An 11951-nucleotide genomic window follows, 5' to 3' on the forward strand; every position below is an offset into this window, starting at 1 on the left:
CGGGCCCACCGCGCGGTGCGGCGGGAGGCTCGGGGGCGACGGAGGAGGCGGCTCGGCCGTGAGGAATCTGCGGCCGCGGAACGGCGGGTGGCTCTACCTGGCGACGGCAGCGGCCGGGACAAGATGGCGGCGCTGGGCAAGCAGTGAGTGGCGGTGGAGCGGGGCTGGGGGCTCCCGCCGCCGGGCTCCTCGGGGCGGACGGCCCGACCGGGCCCGGCTCCGCGGGGCAGCGGCTGGGGGGCGCTTGGGGCCGCCGTTGAGGGCGGGCGGACACGCGGCCCTGGCTCGGGCCGAGCTCTGAGACAACCAGCCGCCCGGGCCGCAGGAGGGGGGGCTGACGTATAGCTCCCGTGTAGCCTCGCTGTGCTGGCCTGGATTTAAAACTGTGTTTCTTAAAAACAAAACCCCAAACAGTGGGAGGGCACCGGAGGCTGCTGCCGTGTTGCGGGGCGGAGATTTCACTCTTAGGAAGCAGAATCTCCTCAGGATTCCTACACCACCCGCGGGGCTGCTGCTGCCTCCCCGAGCAGCGGCCTGAGGGGCCCGGCCGGACCGCGGGTCGGTTCCCGGCGGGGCTGCGGTTCGATTCCCGGCTCCCCGCGGGTCGGTTCCCTGCCGGACCGCGGTTCGATTCCCGGCTCCCCGCGGGTCGGTTCCCGGTGGGGCTGCGGTTCGATTCCCGGCTCCCCGCGGGTCGGTTCCGGGCCGGACAGCGGTTCGATTCCCGGCTCCCCGTGGGTCGGTTCCCGGCCGGACAGCGGTTCGATTCCCGGCTCCCCGTGGGTCGGTTCTCGGGTCCCCGCGGCGGGTCAGGAGCAGCTGTTGGGGCGGGTTCAGAACACACGGAAGCAAATCGTTCGTCACCATGATGATGTAGGACCCACGGCATCATGGGGGTCTCCAGCTCAACGCTAAAGGCTGGGACGAGCTGTTTACTCAGTGATGGACTCAGGGAAAGGCAGGTGGGGGAGAAATTCCTGATTTGGAGATCGTTACCAAACACATAGGGAGTGTTTCTGAGCACAGACATTGGCTGTGTCAGCAGAGGAGTTCTGCATCTGTAGTTAATCAATCTCTGCATGACATAAACTGACTATACATCTTTTGCTCTAGCTGTATTTGTGGATTGGTGGTTGATGTTGCTGTGCAAAATAGGTGAACTTCTTATTGCCCCAGCAAACGTATTTACAGAATAGTGTCTAGTGTAAACTGAGACTAACTCTCTGGAGGTTAAACTGTAGTAATTTCTTATTTCTCCAAGGGAGGAAAAAAAAATCGTTTAGGGAACTCTGGGCAAGAGGGATTTGTGGCCCAATTTAGGAAGATCATGGGATCCAGAAACTTTGCATGCAAAAAGACAGGGGTGGCTCTGGAAGAAGCTGGCAAGTGTGTGGCAAGGCTGAGTGCACTGCAGGAAATGCTGCTCACATCTGTACTTCATACGTTGTGTTGACACTGATCTTTTATTGCTAAAATTATGAATGGTAGATTTTTGTTTTGGAGCGTGGTATGTGTTTTGTTGTAAGAAATGTTAAAGGTAACTTTTAATTTTTTCCCTAGATATGGACTCATTATGCCCAAAAAATTGCCACAGAAAAATCTTGCTTCGAAGAAGCTCTCGGTGTTTGCAGATGACTCTGACGAAGAGGTCAGTTCAACAATTTTCTTCTGAAATTTGCTCCATATTGTGCAATTTATTTGTTTATAATCCTTAATGTCTACATCACCTTGGATGCGTGTGTTGTCATTTTGGATTTGGGTGTGAAATATGATCTGTGGTTTTTGTAGGGCAAGTTACATGGATGTGGTGACTTGATTGTTAGTTACTTTCTGTCAGCTCTTGCAAAAGTTGATCACAAGTGGCAACTTGGTTGCAAGAGTTAACAGTATCTGGCTTCTAAAGAAGCACTTAACATGGAACTGCCTCCGTGGGGCTTATGGTACTTAGAGGAAACACAGAGGACAGGAACACGTCTTCAGTCCCATCTCTTTCCTCAGTGCTCTCAGGAGGTCTGTCCCTCCACTTGAGCTCATAGCTCTACAGAGGGGCTTTCCTTTAAATACAGCTAACGGAGATGACAGCGGATCCGCCGTCCTCATGGGCAGGAGCACTTTCCCCCTCGGTTTGGGATTTGGTGTCTTTCTCTACATCAGGGGACTGACCCCACATTTTCCAGATCCCAGGGTGGAGCTTGAATTAATCTCTTGTCATTAAACATTGTGCAGGAGGACTGTCAACATTCCTGAGTATGGGGCTATCTTGTGTTTTTTCTCTTCTTATTTTCTTTTAATATCTAAACATTAAAGCAAAATAATGAATGCTAATAATTCTAATAACAATAATGTGTGATACTGCCTGCTAACTTCTAGCTTAACAGACCAGGTATCCTCCCTTTCGGGAGGGCTGACAGATGCACTACCAGAGTAACTCTTAAAAGTTGTCATGCTCATCAGTATGGTACATACCCAGCAAAAAGTAATAATCTCATAACTGTCTTTATCGAAGAAGATCATTTTTTAAAAAAAAGCAAAATTACTTTATTAGTTCAATAATCATTTCAGAGCTTTTCAAGATAAGGAGCAGCATTTGGGAGGGGTTTCATTTCCTGTCTGCTACCGTATCAGTCAGAACTACATCTCAAATGTCTGGAGATTATGTATTTTTAACTGAACTCTAATAAAGTTTGTGCTGGGAAATCTGCACACCTGACTTGGTCTGTGATTATATAGTAGATACCAAACTTTTGCTCCGCGCCCCCGCCTGTTTTTTTTTAATGTTACTATGCATTTTTCATTAAGATTTTGCCTGTTTCTTTGCTGAAGGAATTTGAAAGTTGAGTTTTGTTGTTGGTTTTGCTTTTCCATGGCTAAGCACACTCATGGGTGTTAGTTGCTGATGAAGATGATCTTTGAGTTTGTTCATAAGAAACAGAACATCTGGGATGGAAATTCTCTTGAAATACAATATTGACTGGGAAAAAGTAGAACAGGTGATCAGAGTTACTTCTAGCCAATATAGTTCTGAATTATTTGCCTTCATAATGAGCAGTTGTTGCTGTCTTTAAAAACTGGGGGTGAGGTTGTTACCCCTAGGAGAGCCTGTTGGAGAGAGTAGATGTTAAGACAACAAACTGTGGTCTGTTAGAAGTAAGTTTCCATTCTGGTTGCTGTTTTTTGTGATATAACCATTTTTTTGCCAAAAATATTATGCTCGTGTCGCATTTTCAGAGCTGGCTTGTCAGTATTGCCAGTGCACTGTTCCACGTTCTGTTTTATCTTTGGAATTTAGTTGAAAATCTCACTATGGTACAGCAGATTAAATTTCTGTTTCCTGATTGTATCAGAATGACCCAGCATACATTCCTGTACCTCACCAGCCTTTCAAAACTGATTTGTCGCTACGGGATGCAAAGTGTAGCTGAAAAAATAACTGTACATAGACCACAGCAGGTGCTAATTCAGGAGAGAGATCGAGGAGTCGGTGTGGATAGTGCTGTGAGGGTATCAGCTTGATTTGGTGGGGTTTTTCAGTGGCCATCTAAAAGAAAAGTGGAATGTTTAAGCAGGCACAGAGGAAGAAACTGAAAACAAGCAGAAAACTATATCCTGTTGTTGTTTTGCATACGGATCCTTCTATTCACTTTGCAACTTAGCGAAGGATACAGTCTGACTAAAAGGTTTGGCAAAGTGATGAGTATTGATGATGACCAGCTTTTATGCAACAGTTTTCATGCAAAATAAGACCCAGTAGACTAAAGGGGCTCTTAGAAAAGAGGTTACTGAGGAGATGGAAGTGCTGGGGAATAGCTTGAGAGGGTGTATGTAAAAACAAGAATGATTCACAGAAAGTAAAGTGATTTTGCCATTTCCTATAATATGAGTAGTAGGGTATATTTTGGAATTACGAAGTAACTTGTTTAATCGGAACAAAAGGAAGTTGGGGCTTTTTCTCCATACAATGTATAATTCAGTTGTGGAACTCATTGCCACAGGATATCGTGGCATGGCCAAAAATAAAAATTTATTCAGAAATGATGAGATTAAGGGATGTTCCTGGCGTCAAACAATGGTCCAGGTGCATCCTCCCATTCAGGAAGTCCCTAAACTCCGGGTTGCTGGAAGCCAGGAGGGAATGCCCAGGGAAGCTCATTCTGTATGTGACTTGTTCTTCATGTTATTTCTCTTAATCTACTCGTAGCCACAGCTTGTGGAGTGTATGAAGTGGGATTAATTTGTTGCCTGACCTGATTTTTCTTTTAATTTTCCCTGTGAAGGCTTGAGTCTCATGTGCATTTAGTGAGCGTTTGTGCCCAGGCCATATTGGATAATATAGGTCTCTATGAGGGCAAGCCCTAACGATTCACCGCTAGATACATATACATGGAGTTTAAGTAGCTTGTTTTAAGGTGTTTTGATACCAAAGTGTCATGAATCCAGAGATCTCACAGTCTGAGATTCCTTAGCTGATGTGAGGAGAATGAAGTGAGCGGAGTCACATCTCAGGCTTTCAGAGACTGAACCACACAGGGCCACAAACTTGGGGCGAGATCTGTAGAAACACAGGCAGGTATCTACACCTGAGTTCCTTGAACTCCTGTACAGTCAGTAGAGATGCAGGTACTTCTGGGGCACAGATTATCTCCTTCTAAAGTAGACACCTAAAATCAGAGACATAAATTTTGCTCCGGAAGTGCCTGTTTCTCACTCTTTCACAATAAAGTGTTCTTGGACTGGCTAGCTCAGTATAAATATAAACTTTGCATTTTTTTAACTGGCTGAGTTTTCTGTTCTTCTTTCACTTGCTGATCAAATAGATCTCCAAATTATTCTGCTGTTGCTCTTTGGTCAAATATTTTCCTGCAAATCCAGTTAAAACTAGATGGTTGTAGTGAGAGATTAAAATCAAACTACATATAATCTGCCTGACATCACTGGAGGATTTCATTTCCCTTTCAAATGTATTTCGTTTTAAACAAAGGTAATTTATTTTATGTCTACTGCAAAACAGCAGGTAGAGAATTCAAAAGGGCAGTGTTAAAGGGCAAAGGCCCCCGCCATGGGTCTTTCATAACAGATTGTGTTAGAGCAGAAGCATCTTTTGGTTTAAAAAAAAGGGATGGAGTGATGTCTAGCAGTAAGTACCACCCTGGGGTTTTGGTTGCAACCACAAATGGTTTCCTTAGGAGGCCGACTATGCAGGTAATGTGAGGAACTCCATTAGTAACAGCTATTAGGTCAGAATTTGTTGGTCTCATACTTCTTCTGGCAGTCAGTGGGGGAAATGTAAGTCAGGCATCTCACACGTACTTTGAGAGCATCTGTTACAGTAGTTGTGACGTTTTTTACACGACGTTCTCAGCCTCAGAACTTCAAATTTAGCTTTTTTGTATAAAGCTGTAAATTGTTGACATACTGTCATGATTTGAACATAGGTGAGACGAACCAAAACCATTGCTCAATAGCTTGAATGTTCTTCTTTGCCTATGGAGGGGCAACGTAAATAAGGCATTTTAAGAAGTAACTTACAAGGGGTCCTTACCTGCGGGATAAAAACAAGGAGGTAGTTCAAGCACTTAAGATACCTGAAGGGGTAAAGAAATGGGAGAGAACAGTGAGAAATGGTAGTAGATTGGGGTAGTTTATTTTATTACTGTATTTTCATTTTCTTTTCAACCTTTTCCATTGTGCACAAGGTATCGGTCATGGTCTCGTAGGGCCGGTAGTCTGTGGAGTCTCATTTCTAAGAATTTCTTGGTTTGCATGGGCTCTGTGTCGTTGCACAGGAGAGGGTTAAAACATTTTCGTCTTCTAGAAAATATTAAACTCTAAGCTTTGTGCTTCGGAAGAATAGCTTGACTGCAGGGAAAGAGCAAGTATGAGAGAGATTGCTGAGTTTATAGGGCCTCTAATAAATGGGCAGTTGATAAGTAAAAACAATACGAAAGAACAGGCAGTTCTCATCTGTCAGAGCTCATGGCACAACAGGAAATTGTCAACCATAAACCACTAGAGAAGGTGTTTGTTTTTTGTAAACTTACTGCCACTAGACAAACAAAGTACAGGTGGACATCTTTACAATTACATGTACAATAATGAGGATTATATATTACTTTTGTGTTTATGTAATCTTTGTAGATCAACATGTTTATTTCATGTAGGCAGACAAGGACAAGAGTCTAAGCAGTGTTTCAGGTATTTTGGTGGAATAAAGCTTATTGTGTAAAAATAACTGCAGAAGCTGTTTTATCTTTTACTGAGCCCTTGCTTTCGGGCATAATGCAGGAGATTCCTTACTGTTCAGGTACCTTTCTGTAAGACCAGTGTGAGAGTGTCTGATGAAGGAAACCTTCAGTGATGACCCTTGATATGTTGAGCAGAGAACCGTGTTCTTCCCCAAGAGCCAGCAGGAAGTCTGGGTCTTCTGTGTAACGCTGCTGTGTGTTCTGCTGCCAACTTAAAGTAGTTGTTTATATTAACAAATTTATACTGACTCATTTATGGCTTAAAAATGAAGTACAGTATATTAAATATTTCTCAACATTAGCTCTTAGATCTTTAAAGCTCGAGTTAAACACTAAATGAATGAAGCCAGGATTCCTATAGACTGTTTTAAAGTCATTAATCTGCTGTCCACTTCCCCAGCCCACCAGCCAACCAGCTGCATAAATAAATAGTAGATTAGATTCAGTTCTAGTCCAAATAATCAGCAAGCTGCTGTATGCAGAGCGTGGTCCCTGATACCACAGCGGACTCTCTATGTGTTGCTGTTGCCTCCCAAGCTCAGCTTTCTAAAGCCTCGAGTGGGGTCTCCATCCTTACCTGCTTATCTGCAGCTGCGTGAAGGAGAGAGGCTGCTTTCTGGTGATGAGCATCACCAGATCAGTGCAGGGTTTTTCTTCCATGAAAGTGCACATCACAATTTCCCTTGTGTTTCAGCCACAAGGTTTAACATTGAAAGCAGAGGTGGGTTTTATCGAAGTCTGCATGGAGCAGTTAGAGCACCAGAAAAAGCTGGAATAGGAACCCTTTCAAGTTCCAGTTTTTACTTGACTGTCTCTCACTTGGAGTGGGCTAAGAAAGAATATTTTTAATATTCTCTGTCTCATTTTTTCTGATTGTAATATTACTTACAAAAGTAAGTCCTAGCATGTTTATGGGAAGTGAGCAATGGTCTGAGTGTCTGGAATTAGGTGGAAACTCGCTATATAGTTGTTCATTAGAATAGTAGAAAAATAATATGAGCTGGGTCAATGTAATTCATTTCATTCCTGCAATATTTCCTTCTTGTAGCCATCTGTTGGTGAAAGTCTTCAGAAAGAAGCATTGAAAAAACAAGCAATGAAACAGGTAAGATGGCGTGGGGACTCTTTGTGCCTGTGGCAGATTAAAAAATCACTGCATCCCTTCTCTTTTGTTAAATAATTGCAGAAACATAATTGTGCAACTTCAGAATTAGAGTTGCCCTTTAAAAAACACAACATAATTTTATTATTTTGTGCATTACTCTTTGCAGCACAAGAGTTTCTTTAAAACTTGGCTTGAAATTCTCAGAGCCTTTCCTCTGTCTAATGGATAGGGTTATACTACACATCTGTTTAAGTTACAATCCAGGAATAAAATGTTTGAAAATAGTACAAGATTCATGGTTATATCTTTTGTATTATTCCTTCTCCTCCCATCTTTTTTGTTTCAGACTAAATTAGAGATTCAGAAGGCTTTGGAGGAAGATGCTACAGTGTACGAATATGACAGTATTTATGATGAAATGCAGCAGCAGAAGAAAGAAAGTAATGCCAGCTTGTTATCCGGAAAAGATGACAAAAAGGTCGATACTTGAAAATGTATGCTGTCTGTCTTATCTCTGTGTGTTTGGAATAACTATGATTGATTAACTTTTAAGCTTTCCCAAATGCATTTTCTCATGGGGCCTGCAAGCACTGTGCTCAAATCCTGTTACATAAGGTAGTAATTTACAAGAATTTTGGCAAAACTGTTAGTTCATCAGATACACCAGAGTCCTGATCCAGTGGCATTCTGCAGGGCGGCAGGCTACAAGTTTCCCATCCAGTTGATGTACCTATAGCACATCTTTCTGTGTATTTCTCATGAGAATGTTACAGTGGGATCATAGAATTAGAGGCAACCATGCTACTTCTGATAATAAAGACTCTTTGGTTATTAAGCCAGTGAACATAAGTTGTCCCTCCTTGTTCACTAGAGTGCTTACGGAAGGACTGTCAGAAGACTAAAGTAATTAACTTTCATTAGGGAAGCGTGAGCAGATTTCCACAGCCTTGTTTCAACGCATGGTGGAATTATCCTGACAAGTGATATTTTCATCGTCACTGGCTCTGTTTCATTTGAAAGCTCTGGTCAGGTTATGTGGGTATAACAGGAAACTTCCCCTCCCTTAGAGCACTGGAGAGGCAAGACTTGTACAAGGGATGGGAAACCAAAAAGCTTCACTCAGAGCAAAAATAATCCTAGTCAAAGATGGGCTGAATGTTTTAATTGAATACAACCACCTCTTTTGCTGGTGGGAAGCATGCCATGTTAGTGCTCTAAAAGGGGATGGCAGTTTATTTCGGTGAGCTATCAAACAGTGGGAGAATATGTTAGACCAGCTTCTGTCTGTTTTCTTCCATTACAATCGTTCTTCAACATCTCCAGCAAGCCCAGTCTGTGTTTTCTCAGCCACCTTAATTCTCTCTCAGCATTGTACCTTTTTTCCTCCTATTTTAGCCCAGATACATCCAACATATCCTCAAAGCAGCTGAGATTAGAAAGAAGGAACAAGAAAAAAGAATGGAAAGAAAAATTCAGAAAGAGCGTGAAATGGAAGGAGAAGAGTTTGCTGACAAAGAGGCTTTTGTGACTTCAGCCTATAAGAAGAAGCTGCAAGAAAGGGCTGAGGAGGAGGAAAGAGAAAGAAGACAGGCAGCTCTTGAGGGTAAGGGTCACACTGAAGTAATTCTCTTTAAAATGAAGTATGGGCTTGTACGTGATTTACAATATTGTGATCTGCTCTTTCTGTGAGGCTTGAGATAATTAAAATTAGAAAAAGGAGCAGATAGGAGACACTGAGTCAGATCCCACTTTATTTTCCTTTGTACACATTGCTAAAGGAACAGAGGAAGCTCCGCTGTTTGTGCGTCAGTACTATTTCGTTGCTATGTTTACTTTTTGAGGATGTGTCAGTTGTTGAAGAAGGAGTTGTAAGCCTGGGGTACAGTGGTGCTTACCCTCCTTACTGCAGACGTTCTGTACAGCGTCCCAGGAACAGGTGTAAAGAATAGGATCTAGGATCATAAGATAAATCAGGTTGGAGGGGACCTCTGAAGGTCACCTCTTCCAGCCTCCTGCTCAAAGCCTGGTCTGCTATGAGGTCAAACCAAGTTGCTCTGAGCTGCTAAACCTCCAGGGTGGAGCTGGCAGTCTTGGTGGTGTCTTTACCAGTTGTGAGTTGTGTCTGATGAGCGTTTGTGTCGCAGTAAATGCAACCTTACCTTCTTTCTTTTAGCATACATGGATGTGACCAAACAGAAGGATCTCAGCGGATTTTACAGACATCTTTTAAACCAGACGGTAGGGGAAGAAGAGATGCCTAAATGCAGCTTCCGTGAAGCCAGGTACGATGCGATTCCAGAAGGCTTTCACATATTAACCAGCTTCTGGCTGCTTGTGATTCCAGACTCACTGGAACACTAAGAATTAGACAGAGGGAGGGTAAGCTGATTACTTTATGTAGCCAATTAACTGAATTCTTTGGAAAATGTCTAGTGCTCATCAGTGGTAGAGTATAAGGCAAACAAGCAGGAGTGGGATGCCATTTAAAAAGTATCAAGAGGACAGTCATACTTGCAATGCTGGCTGGTATTCGAACCTATATTTACTGTGGTTTACATAATATTTGGCAGTCTGTTTCAAGTTATATATTTTGAATCATTAGATGGAGGCTACAGTTACTTAACCATAGTCATTTTTCTAGATAAATTCAGCAGCTCGCATGCACCAGTGAACCAGATATGAATACTTAATAGAAATTCCTTGCACTGGATTCCTGGAACCTGAGCCACAGATAGACTCGTTTTCTTAGACTTTTCAGCAGCATCTTTTGCTTAAGTCCTGACCAGAAGTCAGTTTGTAGAAAAGTTTGAGATTTCACAGAATCACAGGCTATGTAATGTTGTTTTTTCTTTTTTAACATAAAAATTGTAGGATAAAGGAAGAAAAATCTGAGAGTTGCCATGATGAATCCAACCAAAGGAACAAATGCCCATCTGAAAGGCAAAGACTGAAGCCCTCTGCTAAGAAAGAGAATAATCCAGATGCTGATACCGACTTAGAAGCTGATAGTAGTGATGACGATAAGAGACGTAAAGATAGTAAAGTAAATTTGAAAGAAAAGAAAAGGAGAGAGAGCTCTGTGAGCAGTGAAGAGGAGGTCAAACGTCACAAGAGCCAGAGACGTTCCAGGTCACCAAGCTCATCCAGTGTGGAGGAAGAGCCGCGCACAAAAGCCCAAACAAATCATCTTGCAAAGAGGGGAGAGAGCAGACCAAGCAGAAGGGGAAATGAGGAGCAATACAGGGAAAAAGATTGTGAAAGAAGTAGGACCCACGAAAGGGATCATCAAAGGGAGAAAGAAAAACGCCATAGATATGGGGATCACACTAATAAAGATAACTACAGGAGGAGGGAGGAGCAAGATGATCAACAAAGGGGGAAGGAAAGAAAAGAGAGGGAAGGACATAGCAGAGAATGGAGGAAGGCGAAGGAGAGAGAAGTGAAGGGCTCAGAAAAGGAACGAGAGAAAGACAGAATAAGAAATGGTAAAGATAAGTATAATGACAGAGAGAAGGAGAGAGGAGAGAAATGCAGAGAAAAGGAAGATCGTGTGAAGGAGAGGAGAGAGAAATATGGTAGTGATGAAAAGAAATACAGAGAAAGGAGGGAAGGTACCCCTACGTCTTTAGAAAAAGATGGAGAGACTGATTTGGAAAAAGAGAGAAAGGGAAAAGAGAGAGAGGTGGATGAGAAGGGAAGATCCAGCTCTGAAATTTTGTCTGAGCAGAAACGTAAAGCTGGAGAAGGGGAGAAAGAACAAGCACAGAAACCATCTGAGAGCATGAGCAAATTTGCCAAACGGAGCAATGAAGAGACAGTGATGTCGGCAAGGGACCGCTACTTGGCGAGGCAAATGGCACGTGTCGGTACTAAACCCTACATTGAGAAGGAGGAAGATTAATGTCCCTGTGGTGGCCAGGAACACTTGGTCTGTCAACCAAGAGGAACAGCCGTTGCTGCATGGACTCTTGTACAGACATAGAAGTGTATCCTAGCTGTTTATTCCCGGCTTTCATTTGAGAAATGGTGTGTGCCAGAACAGAAGAACGACTTTTGAAATGGATTAATGGATCACTTGATACACACCCTTAATCCGTTTATATTAAATTTGGCTGACTCTGTCCACCCTGCCCTTCAGTACTGAATCCTTGGTATTTGAAGATTCTTGGACAGACCTTGGAGTGGTAAAACATGAGGTGAGAACGTCCCCCCCAGCGGCCTCTGCTCCTGTCAGCAGCTGAAACAGTGAGTTCTGCTCCTACAAGGCTGTTCTCAGGCCTTGGCAGGAGTCATTGTTGCCCAGTGATGCTCTCAAAAATGAGAACCAGACCCATGAAAGTAGGAGAAGAGCAAGAAAAACAGCCTGAATAATAACCTAGGAGATTTCTGTACGTAGTATGGTGTTTTGTAAGTTAAATGCATATTGACGTGAATTTTGTATTTATGATGTGTGGGCTTTGGTTTTGGGGACCTGATGTACAGAAACAAATAAAGTGTAAGATACGTACTGGATGTAATGCGTGGGTCTTTTCTAATGCTTGTGTTGTTTTACTGCATTTTTTTGTGGGAAATAAGGTATATGAATTTTTTATGTGTATTACAGT

General features: G+C 43.0%; 1 protein-coding gene across 1 annotated transcript; it reads left to right on the forward strand.

The window, feature by feature from the left end:
* Positions 1-21: 21 nt before the first annotated feature.
* NSRP1 (nuclear speckle splicing regulatory protein 1) lies at positions 22-11859 on the forward strand. Its single transcript, XM_082068860.1, has 7 exons — positions 22-143; positions 1561-1648; positions 7291-7347; positions 7694-7825; positions 8743-8950; positions 9521-9629; positions 10219-11859. Exons 1-7 carry the CDS (start codon positions 124-126, stop codon positions 11246-11248), a joined length of 1644 nt encoding a protein of 547 aa, XP_081924986.1. The 5' UTR covers positions 22-123; the 3' UTR covers positions 11249-11859.
* The last annotated feature ends 92 nt before the right edge of the window (positions 11860-11951 follow it).

The sequence above is a fragment of the Streptopelia decaocto genome (assembly GCF_964273445.1).
Source record: "Streptopelia decaocto genome assembly, chromosome: 18".
Classification (NCBI taxonomy): Eukaryota; Metazoa; Chordata; class Aves; order Columbiformes; family Columbidae; genus Streptopelia; species Streptopelia decaocto.

Excerpts from the sequence above, each read along its gene's own strand:
- NSRP1 (XM_082068860.1), top strand. The coding sequence starts at position 124 with ATGGCGGCGCTGGGCAAGCA. Across the intron at positions 144-1,560 it reads ATGGCGGCGCTGGGCAAGCA|ATATGGACTCATTATGCCCA; the intron begins GTGAGTGGCGGT and ends TTTTTTCCCTAG. Across the intron at positions 9,630-10,218 it reads TGCAGCTTCCGTGAAGCCAG|GATAAAGGAAGAAAAATCTG; the intron begins GTACGATGCGAT and ends TAAAAATTGTAG.